At 45.5% G+C, this 18,535-nt stretch overlaps 1 protein-coding gene across 2 annotated transcripts in view; it reads right to left on the minus strand.

Moving 5' to 3' along the window:
* The window catches only part of ARHGAP10 (Rho GTPase activating protein 10), a 236,185-nt gene extending 218,628 nt beyond the window's left edge, over nucleotides 1–17,557 (minus strand). Inside the window, exon 1 of one of the 2 annotated variants that reach the window (XM_045831665.1) lies at nucleotides 17,040–17,557. In XM_045831665.1, coding sequence (XP_045687621.1) covers nucleotides 17,040–17,193 — 154 coding nt within the window. In that variant the 5' untranslated portion in view covers nucleotides 17,194–17,557. The remainder of the gene's footprint in view (nucleotides 1–17,039) is intronic. The other variant, XM_045831667.1, reaches the window with a different exon arrangement.
* Nucleotides 17,558–18,535: the final 978 nt, after the last annotated feature.

An 18,535-nucleotide genomic window follows, 5' to 3' on the forward strand; every position in this document is an offset into this window, starting at 1 on the left:
ACCAAGTTACAAAAGGCCCTTTCTGCCTTAACCCCAGTGGCTGGGGACAGGGCAGGACACACGGGCCCTGGGTTCTTCCCTGCTTCTCGACTGGTGTCACCCAGTGTCCTGAGCCTGGAAGCACTTCCAACTTCCAGCATCCCAGGAGCCAGGCTGACCTGTGCTGGGCAAGCAGGAGTCCAGCCGTGTTGTAGGCCCCAGCAGGGGACTGAAAGCAGACCCCGCCCTGGAGGGGCTGAGAGTCTACTGGGATCTGCTGGGATCTGGAGCGTAAGGGGGGCAGGGGCTTGAAGTTTTTAGGAATGTTCACTTTTATTAAAACCCAGTGAAAGATGAATGGAAGCCCAACCTCCAAAATAATGTCACTTCATCTTTGGTCAAGTCCTTAACGTCTGTACTTCGACGTCAAATGAAGCATCAAGAGGAAAGACTCACTCATGCGAACAAGTAAATGGTTGAGTCTCAGTATTTTCTTACTCTAACCCTGATCTCAATTTCCAACATCCCTGAATGGGATTGTGAGCATCAAGAAAATAATCTCAAAGAGGAAAAAATGAAATCACCCTTTAAATATGATTTCCTCCTTTATTTGTTCACTAATAATACAAAGAGACAAGAAAAGTGGCTTCCGTGTGAACTCAACACCACAGTGAGCTCCTGGAACCAAGAGGCAGGACAAAGCAGACACCTAAGTGGCTGCTCGGGGCCTGTCTCCCCATCAGTGGAGTAAGAAGGTTGGGCATTCCTTCCACCTCCGAGGCCGGGGACCAGGACTATCATTCCAGCTTTCTATGTGGAAACTGAGATTTCCTACAGTTAATAATCATCAGGAAAACTTGGAAATATGTTTAAGTGAACTACAATGTCATCACAGACGTTGTCAAAGTCATTACCATAGGTCTTTGGACAAAATTCTTAACCTCTAGACAGCCAATTCCTGAGGTGAACCAGCAGAAAAATTATTTCGGAGTAAATACATTCAGGATACCATCACCAAAAAGCATAAGAATACACCCAGAAGAAAAGGAATGGCTATTACTTGTGAACAAATTAAGGTGGTGATCTATTCAGGGGGCAGGAGATGAGCAGCAAACTCGGGCAAAGTGCAAACTGGCATCACCAGTAAAGCACCCACACGCCAGAACAAAGGGTTTCCTTCATGGGGAGGAATCTCAGGGGCCTCTGCCTCTCAGTGCAAAGCCAGGTAAGCTGAAAATGGTGTGCATACTGGCGGCCAGTACTGGTCAAACGTAGGCACCCTCATTAACAATTGCATTGCTTTTTAAATTCTGCTTTGGTTTAAAGACAAACAGTAGTCTTTTTTTATTATTAGTAGTAGTAGTAATACAAGTAGAATTATATAATCCAGACCATCTGAAGATGACTTCCTTTCCTGTGACTTTTCATAGCTTACAGGAAGCTTCTCTCACTTCATGGAAAAATGAAAAACTCCCTGAATACGCTGTACAGACCTACCATCCCACCCTTGCCTTTGCACAAAGCAGTACGGCAAACTGGGCTTGTGCAGTACTGCAGCGACGGCAACAAAGAACGAGCATCTAACAGGTGTCCACCTGCGGCCCAACACAAAACCATACATTCACTGAAAACATTATGAGATGTGTGTGTGTGTGTGTGTGTACTTATTGCAATACATTTAACACGTGGCCCAAGACCACTCCTCTTCTTCCGTGTGGCCCAGAGACGCCCACAGGCTGGACGGCCCTGGACATAATAAAGGCTTCAGACAGAGCGTGGAACTGGCAGAGACCGCACTGCTTTCCAGGTGAGCAGCCCTGGGCAAGTAACAACCTATCTCGACCCGGGTTCCTAAGTTGCAAAATGGTATTTACTCTAAGAGTAACTGTCAAATACGGCTGTTGTGAGACGTAAATGCTAACTCATCTGAAAGGCGTGTACCCTTACACAGTAAATGCTAAGGAAAAATTTTAAACTTTTTTACCAAAGCTTTTTCCTGCTACGACTACTACAACCAACACATTATTATCATTACTTCTAGTAAACTTACAAATGTGTTTTCATACCTCTTAGAAAACGTTTCCTAATAGCTAAACTTGTATGTAGATTATCAGGTCCATTGAAAGAAAATCTAACATCTCTAATTCAAGAGGAGTAATCTACTCACTGCTGTTTTCAACTGAAGATATGTCATGTACACCTTCATTCTAATACATTTGACATACAAAAATGGATATTCACATGCACACAAAAAACAGGTTGTGAAGTGAATGTTGTGAAGTGACTATTCACTTCAAAGGAATCATCACTGATCCCTCTCACAGAGTAAGCAGTTTACTTATATCTGAACTATGATTAGATCTCTCTCTCTCTCTCTCTCTCTCTCTCTCACACACACACACACACACACACACACACACTCGCTCACTCTCTGGAAGCCCACAGAGCTCGATATGTATTCATTCCAATTCTAACTTTCCTTCCCAGCCTAAACTCTGACTCTGGGTATGCATTCGTGAAACAGATGCCACAGTCTAGCACCCTCCCTTCAAGGTGGTCCTTCCGCACCTGCCCAAGGTCAAATACACACACGCACTAGCTCCCACCATGGAACCAACCCCCTCTGCACGCCTGCCCATTCTGTTCTCGTGGCATACCTGAAACTGAGGAAGAGCCTTCACTCAAAATTACACTTTCAGCTCTGAAGCTTTGGGAAGGAAAACTTCAAAGCCACAAAATTTAAAGGTCTTTACAGACCTGCTCCTTTATTCTCTCGACAAAGAAGCGCTTTTTCAAACCTTTTTGTCCTGTGACTGTCAAGATAAATCAGTCCTGCAGACACTGTGGCAGTTAGTCCCTGCCAAAAGGCACTGAACCATCTCAGAGCAAACAAAAAACTGTTAACTGTGGCTAAGTGATACATCCTGTTTCTGGATGTCTGACTGTTCATCCACAGGCTGATTTGCATAGTATACAGGCCCTTTGGAGGACAGGAACTGAGACATGGCAGGCAGTTCTACAAGATTTTAGAGTTCATGTCATGTTTCATTTACCTATCTCATTTCCCCTAGACTATCAATGAAAATACTCCAAATAGGCCACTTACCTACTTTCAAATCCTTGCTTCAGGTACTATCCAGCATACACAATAAAATGGACAAGAGAAATATTTCCAGAGACTATCACCTAATTTTAGAAGAATATAACTTCTTTGGACAACTTTTTGGGATGCTTACAGGATTTCTCAATTGCTTTCAAAATTAAAATTAGGCCCTAGCTAGGTAGCTCAGTTGGTTAGAGTGCCATTCCAATATGCCAGGATTGTGGGTTTGATCCCCGGCCAGGGCACATACAAGACGCAACCACTGAATGCACCAATAAGTGAAACCACAAATCAAGGTTTTTCTCTTTCTCTCTCTTCCCCTTCCCTCTAACATCAATAAATAAAGTAATTTTTAAAAAATTCCCTTCCCCCTGCGCCAGATCCACAACTGGCGCGCCTAACACCTGGAGAAGCACGCAGCTGCAGCCATGTGAGGAAGACCACGCACTTTTGGCACAGGGAGCCCCCCCTGCCCCCACCCCTGCAGCCATGAGAAGAACCACCACGCAGCTTCAGCTGGAGATCCCAGCAACACAGCTGATGGTGCTGAGAACCAAGGAAGGCCTATCAGCTGAGCATGGATTCCTGGGAAGAACCTCGAGCTGCCTGAGCCACGAACTTCTATTTCTTTCCCTGAGATACGGTACCCCAGACTGGGCAAAGGGGGGAAGGAAGGACTGTGTGTGTTTTAAGGGACTTTGGGATTTTAACGAAGACATTAAGTCATTACTCTTAAGGCTGTGTAACTTGAATAAACTTCTTTCCTTTTCACCAATCTCTAACATGGATAGCTATAATTCCCTGGTGATGGGAAAGGTGAACCTAGTACAGGGGGACCCCAGGGGAACGGGGGTCAATTCGGTAGCATTGTGGGGCCCTCTTCCCTGGTGGCCAATCAGGGAGGATCATGGGAGACCACATGTGCAGTAGCTCTAAAGTAATGCAACTACTTGTACATGCGCAGTAAAGCCCACCAGAACTAGCCAGGAAGGATCCGCCCTATAAGAATAGAGTCCCTCCAGCCCGTGAGGTCAATCTCTGCTTGGAGTTGGCCTGTTCCCATGCTCTCTGCTATAAACTCTGGTTGTTCGGTTCAATTCTTTGTCCCCATCACTAAGAACCTGGTTACCTGTGCCCACCTGTGATAGTTTTTTTTTTTTAATTAAAAAAAAAAGAAAAAATAACGTAGAAGTACTCAACCCACTCTGTGGGATGAATTACATTCAAAGATCAGTTTTTCTTAACGAGACTTGAATTCCCCAAAACTAAACAGGGGCACTGTCAGTGCCAGAAATTTAAGAGAAGCCAGCAAATCACACTTTAATTTTTTAACTATTCTCTTGGCCTATAACAAGTTAAAATGGTATAAACATTAACTATTTTAATCTAAGCTTTGTCTACATGTTCTTCATAGTGACCCATACCTCAGAGGTGGAATACTATAAGGCACAAACACTAACTGACATATCAACAACATTGACCTTGTATCCAGGCAAGCACAGACCACAGTCTTTATTCCTGCCCTACCATCCCTCCTGCCCTTCTCTGTCTTGATTAAAATTAATCAACCAGGTAATGGGGAAAACAGAAGGCATACTCGTGTGGACCTGCTATCACCACCTAACCTCATATGCCATGCAAAGCCTCTAGGCCCAGATCAAAACAAGTGTAGCCAAGTCACTCCAAAAACACAGGTTCTCTTGCACAGTGGACATCACCATGCTTCTCTGTTCTACACATCGCTTTGTTATGAGCCTTGATGTTCTGTTGCAGCAGACAATCACCTGCTGCCTGCTTCCTTAGCACAGTGGTTGCTGCATCACCAGGCTCGCCGAACTATACCACCTGCCATGTCTCAGTGGTCTGGGCTGGCCAAGTGACCGGGACTGACATGGCATTTAGGGAGGGCAACCACATATCCAGGCTTATTCAGGACAATCCTAGCTCATGCCTGTGTGCCTCTTGTCCTAGCATAAGTTTACTCTCAAAAGTATCCTCATTTAGCCTTCACTGGTATAGCTCAGTGGATTGGGCAGCCTTCTGCAAACCAAAACATTGACAGTTCAATTCCCAGTCAGGGCAGAGGCCTGGGTTGCAAGCCAGGTCCCCAGTTGGAAGTGTTGAGAGGCAGCCAATCAATTTCTCTCTCCCTCTCCTTTTCCCGCCCTTCCCCTAACTCTAAAAATAGTCTTTTTTTTTTTTTAAAGCACCCTGACTTAGACTATATGGTCTCCCTATCTCTAAAGCAGGGATTTTCTCTTTCAACATCATTAACGCTTCAAGCTGGACCGTTCTCCGTTGCATGGGGGCTGTGCCAAGCATCGCAGGAGGTCTAGCAGCATAGTAGGCCTCTACCCGCTACATGCCAGGAGCACGCCCCACTCACGACTACCAAAAATGTTCTCTGGGGGTCAAAACCCTCCACGGGAGAGCAACAGCTCTAAGGAAAAGGAGTCACTGTCCTCTGGAATTCTAACAAAGACATAAACCTTAGCTATCGCCGTCATGGAAAGAGTGCCAACCTGAGGGGCAAACCCACTAAGGGAAATGCTAGAAAAAGATCTAACAACACGGTTTGAACCCTCGGGACAGGTGTACGAAAAGCAAGCCCCTCCTCCTTTGACTTCACTCACAGGAGCTAAAAATTCCTTTTTTTTCCCTTCAACTGGTTTGTGTTGAGTTTTTCTCACTTGGAACTGAAGGAAATGAATGAGTAAATATAGTATGTTTTATGCCAGAGATAAAAAGGAGGGTTCAAGTTAATTCTAAACCCCATTTTGTGCTTTCCACAAAAACAGACCATCACCTCTAGCTCCAGGGTCAAAAAGCAATGAACTTCTTCACTGAATCCTTAGAATCCCCCCCACTTTGAACAACCTAAAAGCCACTATACTTCACCTCCTTGAAGGCACACTGTGTGCCTAAGGTCGTTACATTTGGATGGAAAAGGGAAGACAAGGGCCGTCTGCCTACCAGTGCACCTGTAGAGATACATCTCTCAGAAGAATGTCTTTCCTCTAGCAATCATTTCTTAAACTAGTTAAAGCCTATTCAGTCAGCTGAAAAGGGAAAGAAAAGCTATTTCTAGATCCCAGATAATTACTACATGTTTAACCCTTCCGGGTTCTATTCCCTCCTCTTCTCTCAGACAAAAAGGCAGAAATTCGAAGTTCTAGAATCTTCCCAGATGTTGCCAGAAGCATTTTCTTCTCTGTGGAATCCAGAGAGAACCAGCATGATTCCACTGAGATAAAACACAAAAATCAGCAGTTGTCTTTCAGTGAAAGTGAAGAAAAAATGTTCTCATTTACATTTTTTAAAACCAAGATTAAGAAGTATTGGAATAAAGTATTCAAGTGCCAGCAGAATTAAGTCTGAAATAAAGGCATTTCCTGGTGATTTGAGGGTTGTTTATGCAGATATTTTACTCCTATTTTTTCTCCCCACCCCCCCCATTACCTCTTTTTCTTAATAGTTCAACACCTACATCCCATCCTGTCTGGTTCAAACTTACTATGACAACTCTTACCCATCACACATTATTCATTAACCAGAAAAAGAATGTGTTGGGAGAGAATTAAAAGTATTAATTACTGAAAACTATCTTGTCACTCAAGTGCATCAGTTAATAATCAACTCAACATCCAAACAAACCTACAAATCTTCCTAGGTGTGCACCCCACCATTCCCACCCTCCTGTTACCGAACTAGACAAAGGGTGTCTAGTTCACCCGTCCCCTGCGATCTGAATCTCATCTTCTGTATTCAGAATCACTTTCTACTCTGGAATATTCCCTGAACTGTCGCTCCCCTCTCTGTTGGATATTTTCTTCAGCTTGTTCGGATCTCGCCCATTCACCAATGACTTGGGAGAGCTCTCTGCATCTTTTCCCTACACTGCCTTCTCAACCCTCTGCCACTGGGCCCCTACCCCTGCTGGGCCACTACTCTCCCAGCTTTTACCAAGGACACTGTCTTGCTAATGCAATGTCGCCTGGACAAATGGTACTTGACTTCTGTAGCGTGACCTTGTCTGCTCCCTCCTGCTTTCTGAAACATTCTCCTCGGCTTGTGCAACCCTCTCCAGGCATTCCACCTCTCTGTCAATGGCTACTGCTCTCACATATCCTTCTCAAGCTCTTCTACACCCGCCTCAAAAGCTGGTGTTTCTCAGAACTTGCCTTGAGCCACCCTGCCTTCTCCTTCTACGTTCTCTCTCCAGTTGCACAGGGTCAATTCCACCTAGATGCTCTGTCCCCAAATCTCCTCATTTCTCTAGCTCTGTTCCCTGATCCTGAAATACACACTTGTAAGAGAAACACACTACTGACTATGCCCACTGGATATCTCAGAAGCACCTCAGCCTTAACATATTCAAAACCAAAAACGTATCCTCTGTCCCCACAAAACCTATTCCTCTTGCTGGACTACCTCAGTCAGCAGCACTCAGCTGACCAAGACAAGAACTGAGGAATCACGTTGGATACCTCCTTCCTCATCCCACACCCAATCACATGCCAAAGTCTGCAGCCCCTACATCCCGACTTCTGGAAACCTGCCTCTCCAGATACCAAAGTCAGGCCTAGGTGACTGACCCCCAATCTTGCTTTCCTTAAATACATTCTTTCAAATGCAGCATGAGAAGCTTTTCTAAAATATGATTCAGATGCTGCCAATCCCGTTCAAAATGTTTCAATTACTTCCTGCTGCCCTCAGAATGAGGTCTCAAATCCTTAACCTGCTCTACCAGGCCCTTCCCAATCCTGCCCCTGCCCCTACCCCCTCTGTAGCTCTTCCTGCCCAGCACTGGCTCCTGCCCCAGGCCCCAGCCCACCTGAGCTGGTCTTCCAGCTACAGAGCATGCTCTCTGTGGCCTCCAGGCCACATTTCACTTGGCATTCGTTTTTACAGGTGTTTTCTCCCATTTAATACATGAGAGGCCTACGTTCAGCCCCGTGCTTCACAACATTGTTAGCTTAAAAGACAGAAAAAATGTGTTCACAAACTATTTCTACTGTCACTACTAGTAAAGCTGTAACCACTCCAGTTCAACACAGGCGGTCAGGGCAGCATTCTTAGAAAAAGAGAGAAGCTCCTCCAGCTCTACCTCCTCCTCCCATGGGCCAGGCAGAGTTCTAAGACCTTCAATAGGTAACATGAGGAACAAATACCAAGCCCCTGTGAGGTGGCTTACTAGCCCCATTCAACAGAAAGTTAGGCAATGAAGGTTTAAGTAACTTGCCCAAGGTCACACTGCTAGTAAATAGTTGAGCCAACTTTTATAGTCAGAAAGAAAAGCATTCATTTTTTGACTATGACACATCCTGTCTTCAGACCCAGGGTGACATTACTTGAGCCCAGTTGATTTCCTCCAGCCACATGCCTCACCATGACTCACTGCGAGATGGTGTTAGAAGGCAGACAGAGCCTGTGGGTGAACAAGTCAATGAGGAAGGAAAAAATCACACTCACTGTTGAATATTAAGTGGCCCAGAGTTAACATCTTCCTCAGGAAACACGGGGAGGAAAATCTAGTTCGACCAGGGAGGCAGATTCTAGCACTGGTAGCAATACAGTGATACCAGTGATCTTGAGGCTTTCAAGAGTTGCGTGCCCTTAGAATGTAAAGTGTCAGGGATTTTTCAGTGTGTGTGTGTGTGTGTGTTGTTTGTTTATTTGTTTAAAGAGAAGGATGTCAAGGCTTTCTCATTACAAAAGCATCCCCTTGGCATAATGTATAAATTATGCTCCTATATTAGGATAATCAAGTAAAGCAGGCTGTGGTTCCTGTTTGTTTTGAGGCCTATCCCAAAATACCAACCAATCCCTGCCTAAAAATCACGTCCATCTGACCTAACTAGACTGACAGTGCTTAACACGAATTGTGTTTATGAATGCAAATATTTTTTTCTCCACCTGCTATTATTGCAAGTCTAGTTTCAATAAAGCAAAAAGGCTTTTAAAGTTTGTTGTTTTTGCTCGTGAGTCTTAGTCCTAATATTTAAACTGTCTTGCCCTGATGATCCAAGCTAAGCTCATAACTTAAAATATCAAAAAGCGCATTATTAAATGTCTTCAAAATTCATGGATTCATTATTTACAAATTGTAGTCAAAGCTAGTGTTTTAAATTTTATAAAGTTAATTATAGTATGGCTTTCATAATGAATTAATGAGTTCTGTAAATATATTGTTTTACAATAAAGAATCTATGGATAAAAGGTACACCACAGAACATCTTATGTTATTTACATAAAGTCAAGTAGCAAAGACTTTTAAATGCCACTTGTAGAAAAAGAGTCTGAACTAAATTAAATAGCATTACATGTAACCACATGGATAAATCTCACAAATATGATGAGGGGAAAAAGGAGTTACAGCACAGTATAATATGAAACCATTATATAAAGTCTAAAAATGTGCAGAATGTGCCACTATTTAGGAATGTGTTCAAGTAAATTAACATTCCTGGGAATAAACAACCAGATTTGAGATAGTTGCTACTGGAGCAGCTTTTATTTCTTAAATTGAGAAGCAAAAACAGAGTTGTTTATAATTAGATTCTTAATATATTTTTACATTTCTAAAACATCTCACAAACTTTTAAAGGAAAAAAGCCTAATACTCAGGGCACATACAGGAGGCAGCCAATTGATGTTCTTCTCTCTCCCCACCCCTTCCTCTCTCTAAAACTCAGTAAACAATCCTCGGGTGAGGATTTTTAAAAAGCCCAATACGGAAGCATGAGAACAAAATTAAAATTCACTAAAGGGTGAGATGCAGAATGGGCAGAGGGAGAGGTAAGAGACAGAGAGACTGAGGGGAAGTATTTTTCTGAGTGGCAGTCTGTATCTAGTAAGCGGTCCTAAATCAATACAATCTCTCGTGTCTAAACTATACAAATCAGCCATCAGTTTTACTTACAATAATCATCCCAGGGAGCCTTAAAAGTCATAATATTTCAAATTATGGTCCCTGAGCTGAACTAATAAGAAGTCTCCTAACTAGATTATGAAATGTATACACATTCCAGATAACTTCCCCTAAAAGGAGACCGCAGCCACACCCCTTTATAGAGACAGCTTATAATTGTGGTTAAGGGTTTTGGAGTCAGACAAATGTGGGTTCACATTCCAGCTCCACCACTGACAAATTGAGTGATTTGGACAAGCTATTAACCTCTGTAAATTCAGTATCCTAATCTCCAAAATGGGGTAAATAATAACATACCTCATTGAGACAGTCCTCATGTCAAAATAATATAATGCTTACTCTGAATTTAACACAAACTAAAGCAAAGAGGAAACACTTAATAAATGTTAGCAACTATTATTAAAATCACTTAAATTATATACACCTTAAATAATATAAAACACGTTTCAGGTGTTGTTTGGAATCACCTATTTGTCTCTGGAATGGAATTTCACTGAAAGAAACCTAGTAAAACATCCAAGACACCCTTAATCAGAAATGTCTGAACACTCTCCTACAAATCCTGAAATAAAGACAATTTGTATTTAAACAAGATGTAGAAAGTCAAAGGCAATGCAAGACAACACAGAATCTCCTAAGTGAATGGTTTCATAGCCATCTAACATCAAGCTCAAAAACAGTAACTAAAGACACCACATGCTATTAACAGTGGTCAAACGCAAACAGTTGGCTTATTTACCACCACATACAGTCAGCAATCACTTAAAGCCTGATTTATAGTAACTTCCAGACAAGATTTTTTTTTATTTTTCATCATTCTCGCCTCTCTTATGATGCAAAAAACAAAATCATAAGGCGAAGCCATGGCTGATAGAGTCACAGGTTTCAAAGCAGCTGCCTTAGGAATTTGTTCTGGGCACGTTACCGATTCTTTGGCACAGAACAGGATTCCCTAATAACTCCTCAGAATATCCACCCCTCTTGAGAGATGTCCCTCACTGCCTTTTTTCTCACTGTGAATTTCCCATAGCAAACACAAGCACCGCCCATTCACTGTGTTGTCAGGGTTTCCTGCGGGTTAAACATCACTAAAGTATCCTTGTGATGTTGAAGCATCTGAAGGCCCCAGTCACTGACGGTGTCATCTCAGGACCCCCGGAGCAGAGCTCTCCTGGTTCTCCCCACCCGTCCTCACCGTCCCCTGGGAGACAGGCCCGCCACTGGCTGTGTGGGCTGGGGCTGCAGAGGGCTTGCCTAGGTATACAACAGCCGTAGTTACCTATTGCTTTATCAAATCTCTGTGAATCAGAAATAAATTCTGGAAAATGTTTTCCCAAGATGCCACTTGGCTTTGACTTACCAACTTACCTTCACGATCTTCCAGCATCCTGAACTAGAGTCAAACCTCGGAACCCTTTCCACAGTCTGACATGTGTGTCAATCTTCTCAGTCACTGGTGACGATGATTTGGACGAATACACTCTTAGGCTAAATAGGCCCCAAAAGGATACATACTCGTCTCTGGGCCAGAGCAGCTATTTTTCAGTCAAGAAAGGGGCCTTGATATTAAAATACACACTACAAAACACATCATAATGATTAACATTTTGAGTGCTTATTCTAAACACTTTACATGTACTAACTCATTTAATCCAACTAGTAACTCCTGAGGGCAGAAAGAATTATCATCTATTTTTACAGATGACAACATCGACACAGAAAAGCTCGGTAACCTGACCACAGGTCCCGTCAGTGAGTGGCTGAGCTATGCTGTGGACCCAGACACACTAATTCGTCAGCCTATGATCTTAATCTTCTATACCATACTGTCTCATCAGCTATTTTAAAGATTAAACACAAAAATATCCTCCTCCTCTTCTGAAAGTCAACAATGTTCCCTAGTGCCCCTCCCCACCCCACCCCAAAAAAAACACTAAGCAAAAAGGAGGTGGTCCAAGGAACTGAACAGTTGGGAGGACACGGAAGCGGCAATGTGTCAGAGGGACAGGAATGAGAACATCGGATAAATGACCCGGAAAACGTCCTAAGCAAACAGGCTCCCACTGCTGTCCCGCTCTAACTAAGAACTCCTGCAAACCAAGAACTCCTGCAGAGGCCACCTGCAGTGTGCACAGCATCTTAAGTTTTTAACACCTGCCTGGGTCCACCAGCCACCTCCACTCAGAGTAATTATTTGTATGGCAAGTCTACATTCACATTGGAGAACAGGCCCCTATAGTAAAATCCCCAAGTGAGAGCTTAAGACTCTCCTGGAGGTGTCCTGAAGTGTGTGAGGGCAGACCTCGGGGGAGAAAGGAGGGGAGAATCCATGTGATTTCTTTGGAGCAATGAATATAAATATTGTTTTCCATTAATAAAACAATTGTATTTTTAAATAGCATTTTCTCTCTATACCTGTCTAAATCCCACTTAATAGGAGCACCGGCACAAAATGTACTATTATACCATTCCATCAAAATTACGGTGCTAAGTAGCAGAAAACCCAACAAGATACCCAGAGGTGGGTTTTGGGCACAGAACAATGGGTGACTCCCGCAGTGGCATCAGGAATCAGGCTCAGTTACCTCTCTGTTCCATGGTCCTCACGTCGGGGCCACTCGGTCCCATGACCGTGGCAGAGGCTCAAGGCAACGCTCCCAGACACCACAGAAGAGTAAAGAACCTTTTTTCTGAGACTCCTCACACAGAAGGAAATCTTTCCCCAAGTCCCCACCAGACCTTCCACTGCGTCTCACTGGCCAGAACTGCGCTACCTCCTCATTCTTAAACTAGCTACCGGCCCAGAAAACAGATTTACCACAACTGAGTTACAATTCGGTGATTCTCAACTCTGATTGCACGTGTTTTTTAACAGCTTCCTACGTGATTCTATGATTGCAAACCCCTGAGTTAGACTAATCAGCGTGGACCCCTAACCACTTTCCCCTGAGTTCCCCGGCAGAAGGTGTAGACCCTTGAACAAAATCTGGATTGTCAGAAAGAGAAAAATAAATGTTGGCCCGCCAAACAGAATTACACAACAACCACTTACACCTGGGTTTTCAACCCATCTCCACACCATTTTATGCAACCCTCAAGGCTGTCTGTAGCCGTCTCACTTACAAAGAAGGAAACTGAGGCTCGAGCTTACAAAGTGCAATTCTTTTTAAGTCTTCCAAATTTCCCTACGTTTCAATTCAACAGCAACTTGAGAAATTTCTCCTAAAAGGAACGGCCACATGAACCATTTCTCAGAAACAATAAACACAAAAAGAGCAAAAAGGGAACTTTGATGTTGTCTTGAGAAAAACAAAGCAAAAATCATTAAAATAGCAAAGCCTTAAAAAGCACAAAAACCAAGACATGGACGAGGTAAACACTAGTCCTGGCTGCCATGAACATCCTTCTCCGTGTCTGCGGTCAGAGCCGGCGCACATACGAGGGCACCTCCAGCTTGTCTCTCTCTCTCTCACACACACACGCACACTCAGCTAGACCACCTGCATTTATTGTACGGAAGAGCATTTTACATGCCCGTGGAAGGGCTTTAAAACTAAGTATTTCCCTCCAGCGCAGAATACATTCAGGAAGGCCTAATGTAACATGTATGAGAAAAGCATATTCGGCTTATTGCTCTTTCTGGCAAATGCGCCCCGTGTTTCTACAAATCCCAAGCATCTGAAACCGCACAGACATCAGGTGTGAAGCTCACAAAAGTTTCAACTGTACTGAAAGAGGACACTGGTTATTCTAGGAAACGCAAGGAGTGGGGCAAAAGGACTAAAACGCCATTTAAACAAAGACTCCATTGAACTGAGTGAATGATCCCCAACTCTTCTCTCTGGAGCTCCCCTGCCCCCGCTGCCGTCTGCACCCCACACAGATGTACATACTATCTTTCAGCCGCTTCTTCCCCGCTAGGTCTGGCTTCTGCCACAAAACCTCCAGCGATGCTCCACAGGATAGAGGCCCTGTTCCCAACCTCGCTTTTATGGACCTCCACAATCTGAAAGTGACCTTCCCACTCTTCCCATTCTGCTCCCAGAAAGGAAGTCTCTATTCCAGCCAAACTGGGCTCCTCGTCATCCTCAAACACGGTGGTGTTCTGGTTTCTTCTCAGCAGTCTCCAGTCTGACGAGGTTCTATTCCTGACTTAAAACACCAAAGGGTTCCCAAACTTCCAGCAAACCTTCTCCACTCTGGCCCACCACCAACTCTTGTCCCTGGCTGGACACTGAATTATTAACCTTTCACCATGTGTCTGTGTGTCCTCTGTTTCTCTGAGCACTTAGCACAGGCAATACAGAGAGGACATGTTCCCTAGATTAAACTTTATTCAACCTGAGGACAATGAACTCACGTACCTTTTTTTTATCTCAATCCCAATATTTAACAAATTGTAGGTGCTAAGTAGTTTCTGACACTTACACAACTGAACCCGGCAGTAAGCCTTAAATATCTTGTGTCCCACAGAACACCCTCCCGTTTCTACGTAATATTCAAAGCAGCAAGGTGATCAAAATTACATAAATCCAACAAGTGCGTAGTGCATGCAGGAGGGGTCTTACAGAGCAGCTAAAAGCAGAAACCACTTAAACACACAATTCTGAAAATGCACAAAATGTCATGCCTGGAGAAAACAATGTAAAACACCTCAGAATAGAAGCAGTCTGTCCTAGCTGCTCGTTATTCTTGCTGTAGCTCCTCCCTTCGCCTCATGCTCTTCCTGAACTTCTTGACTCCCAGATGTTATGGGAAGGCTCAACTGGTTAGGCAAACGATTGGCCCAGGCTGTGATTTCCAATGAACTACTCAGGCGATTTCCAAACATGGCCAAAGTCTTACTACATGCCTCTTAGAAGTAGGACAAGAAAAAATGAACACAAAAGAATTAAGTGGCCTACCCAGCTGTTATGTACCCAGGCCCTAACAGTGAACGCAACTTAAACTCAGACGTCCTGACTTAAGTCCAGCACTCTTAATCTTATATAGGGAACTAGAAGTAAACTTCACAGAGCAAGCTGGGCAAAGGCAGTATCTTCCTAACTTGACAAAAGCACATGAGCTAAAGCTGTGTTATCACCTTCTGGTAAAAAAATTAAGTTAATTAAGCATGATGACAAAAAGGATGCTTTCTGGATCCTCTCTTAAGCATGATTATAAATGAGGTCTCTTACAGTACAGGACAAGAATCAAAAGGAATATGATACCAATTCACAAATTCAAGAAAGTCTACACTCTGGGGAGGAAGGTTGACAGCTGACCCCCCGATGCACTAGCTGCTGCTGGAACACCAGGCATGTGTCCTGTTTGGCAGAAGAGCTAATATGCAGTCACATAAATAGCTTTCTACCAGTGGCCAAACTGGCTTTGCCATCTGTCTCTCTCCACACCAAAGCCTCTCTCCCATCAGTGCCCTAGCTCCAGAGGGAGCTGCTCCAGCCAGTAAGAGAGAAGGTACACTCCCCCAGCCAATGACACTGATTAACACCGAGCTGCAGAAGGAAAGAATCCTCTTCTTCATGCACACATACACTGCCCTTCTCCTTGCCTTTGCCTTTCCACACTCACTCCTACATATTTGCAGCCCTTCCCTACCTCCTACTCAACACACACGCCATGCCAAGGCACAGGAGAGCCATCAACCAAACAAGCCCACTAGTCACATGTCCCAAACAAAGTGATTCCCAATGCTCATTTTGCAACATCAAAGAGGTCATAGAACCAAAAGGAACTCTGGACATTTTCCAGAGCAGCTGAGTGACTTGCTTCCAAAGTTACAAGGATGGCTCACTACATTCTTCTCATTAAATCTTATTCCAACTTATTCATTAAGTGAATGTTGACTGTCCCGGGCACTGTGCTGGGGACTTGAGACAGTTTGTTCAGTATGTTTAATCTTCCCTAATGCCAAAGGGAGGGCATGGTGATGTGAGGTATTTTTCCTAGAGGTGATGACCACAAACAAACATACAAGGGTCGAGCTCCCAAGGCTGCAAATGGCTGAATTCAGAAACTAGGGAAAAGTTAAAGATCTTAACACATATTTGCGTGGTTGGATACGGCTCCCATCATGGTCTGCAGTATGGGCAAATCTTTATAAGGCAGAACAGGGAGCACACAGAGGCATCCTCAGAACGGACTATGGGTCACAGGTGTGGTCAGGATGCCCTGCTTCTCAACGGAGCTAACGCCTCCCTGTGAGCAGCAGCGTCACCGACTCAGTGTTCCAGCATGAATTTCTGCCCACCTCCCTCCTAAAAAGACTCATCTCGGACACACACACACACACACACACACACACACAATTTCTCCCGTGACCACTTCATTTCTGAGTCTTTCAAAAGACAGAAAAGAGGCAGGGAGGAAGGCATCCAACTTGACCGGGGTGGAATTCCCTATTTGCAGGCAGCGCTCCCTGGGGCCAGAGAGCAGCAGGCTGCCTGCGCGCCCTTAGAAGGCCAATCTTTGACCCCTCCTCAGCGCAGGAGGAGGGAAGGAATGCGCAGAAAGCAGCACGACGCCAGGTGGACTTTCTGGTTCGACACAGAGAAGGATCTGGGATGAGAGTGTCCGGGAAGATCAGAAATTGCAAAGGGAAGGGTGCGCTTCAACATCCTGAAGTTTTTCAAAGAATCCTCAGTAAGACCACGAGACAAAACTGGGAAAAACTGATGTTTCTGTTTCGGAGGAGGCTGTGAGCTGCTTTAGGGTGCAGTAAAACCTGCCCTTGCGCGGTTCCGCAAGGAACGCAGGCACGGAGGGGCGCCCGCTCGGCTGGGGCTCCGGGCTCGCGAGCGGGTCTCCCATGCATGGCTCTTGGCTCTGGCCGCCGAAGAGGGGTGAGAGCGGGAAAGGGGACTTTGGACCAGCTGCCTGGGAGCCGAGAAGACCCCCAGGCTCTTTCCAGTCCCGAATGAACCTCAGTTCCTCCGGCCGCGGTCAAAGGACTGCCGGTCCGCCCACCCCCGTCCCCGCCCCAGGGAGAGGCTCCTCACGTCCCGAAGCGCCCAGGTCCCCGCTTACTTTTGGTCGCCGCGATGAGGTTCTTTCCATCCTTAATGAGCTCTTTGATGAACTTGTTGGTCCTCTCGAGCTCCGCTTCGTGGGCGCGGATCCTCTCCCTGAACCAGGGACTGTCGAGGTAGCAGTCGCTGAACTCCAAGGGCTGCAGCCCCATGACTGCGACCGTACGCGGGTACAGCCAGCCAGCCGCCGCCGCGCGCGCCGCTGCAGCCGGAGCTCAGCGCGGGGGCCGCGGCCAGGTGGAGAGCCGCGCGGGCAGGAAGTCCCGGAGAAGCTAGCAGCCGCGGGCGAGCGGCGAGCGCGGCGCGGACATGTCCCTTGTAGCCGAGTCTGGCCGCACGGAGCGCCGGCGCCCCACTCCCGACAGCCCCGCGCCGGAGTTCCAGAGCCCGCGGCCACGCCCCGCGCGGCCTCCGCACTGATCGCCCTCCCCGAGGCGCAAGGCGGCCCCGCCCCGGGCGCCTCCCCGGCTCGGCCCGCCCCGCGCTTCCCCACTCGCCCCCTTCTTCTTCCTCCGCCTTCTTTCTTCCTTTCCTCCACTCCCTTCCCTTCCTGTCTCCGGACGCCTCTTCCTTCTCTTCCCGACAGGCAGTTGCCCCTCCTCTTCCTTCCGAGGCTCCCTCGCTCCCGAATTTCGTCCTTCTGCTCCCCTCCACCCTGGGGCGTGTGCCCTCCCCTTTTCTTCGAGTCCCCTCCTCGGGGTGACTCACTCTCGGCTCCCTAAGACGAGGAACTCGACCGAGACCAGGAAGGGGAGTCTTCTTAGCGATCTCTAATCCCCGCCGCCGTTCGAAACCGTTCGGAGGTCTGGCTTGCTGGGACACGTGATTGACTCATCTCATTTATCCTGGAAGGGACGGTCCGCTGTGAGTGCACTCACACGCAGGGCTGTCTTCCTCAGTCACGTTCCTCGTTCACTCAGAGTAAAATGCATATTAAATCTGCAGTTTGGATGGAAAGCCTTACCAAGGCGGGCATCACCCATGACATTCCGAGTCTCCACACTGGAAGACTTAAGAGGGACAGGGTAGCTAAACCACCAAAGAGTTGCTTCTCTAGTATTCAGCAGGTTGCATTTGCTCAGGTAGGTAGAGATCTTCATTGTTCTAAAAATAAACACCGGAAAACAAACTCCAGCTTATGCGTGGTTTTCACACGGTGGAAGTGAGGATCAAATGAGAATTTGTCAGTGCACCTGGAAGAGTTACGTATTCCGTGTGTTCTGAAACAAGAATGTCCCTAAAAAGTTAAGACTTTTAAAATTACTGAAATTTATACCAAAAAAAGCAATTGTTCATTATAGTAACTTTTCACAATGGCAACTAACAATTTATGACCCGATTATTATGTGCCAGGAACACACTAGGAACTCCGCTTACAGTTTTTTATAAGCTCACAACATACGTTTACATATACAGTTTTCCTGATAATGTTAATGTCACCAAGAAACTTCAAAGTGATTGTTTAAAACGTTCAGTGTGGAAGCTGTGTAATTA

The sequence above is a fragment of the Phyllostomus hastatus genome, unplaced genomic scaffold (assembly GCF_019186645.2).
Source record: "Phyllostomus hastatus isolate PE091 unplaced genomic scaffold, TTU_PhHast_1.1 phas_contig_159, whole genome shotgun sequence".
NCBI classification, from domain to species: domain Eukaryota; kingdom Metazoa; phylum Chordata; class Mammalia; order Chiroptera; family Phyllostomidae; genus Phyllostomus; species Phyllostomus hastatus.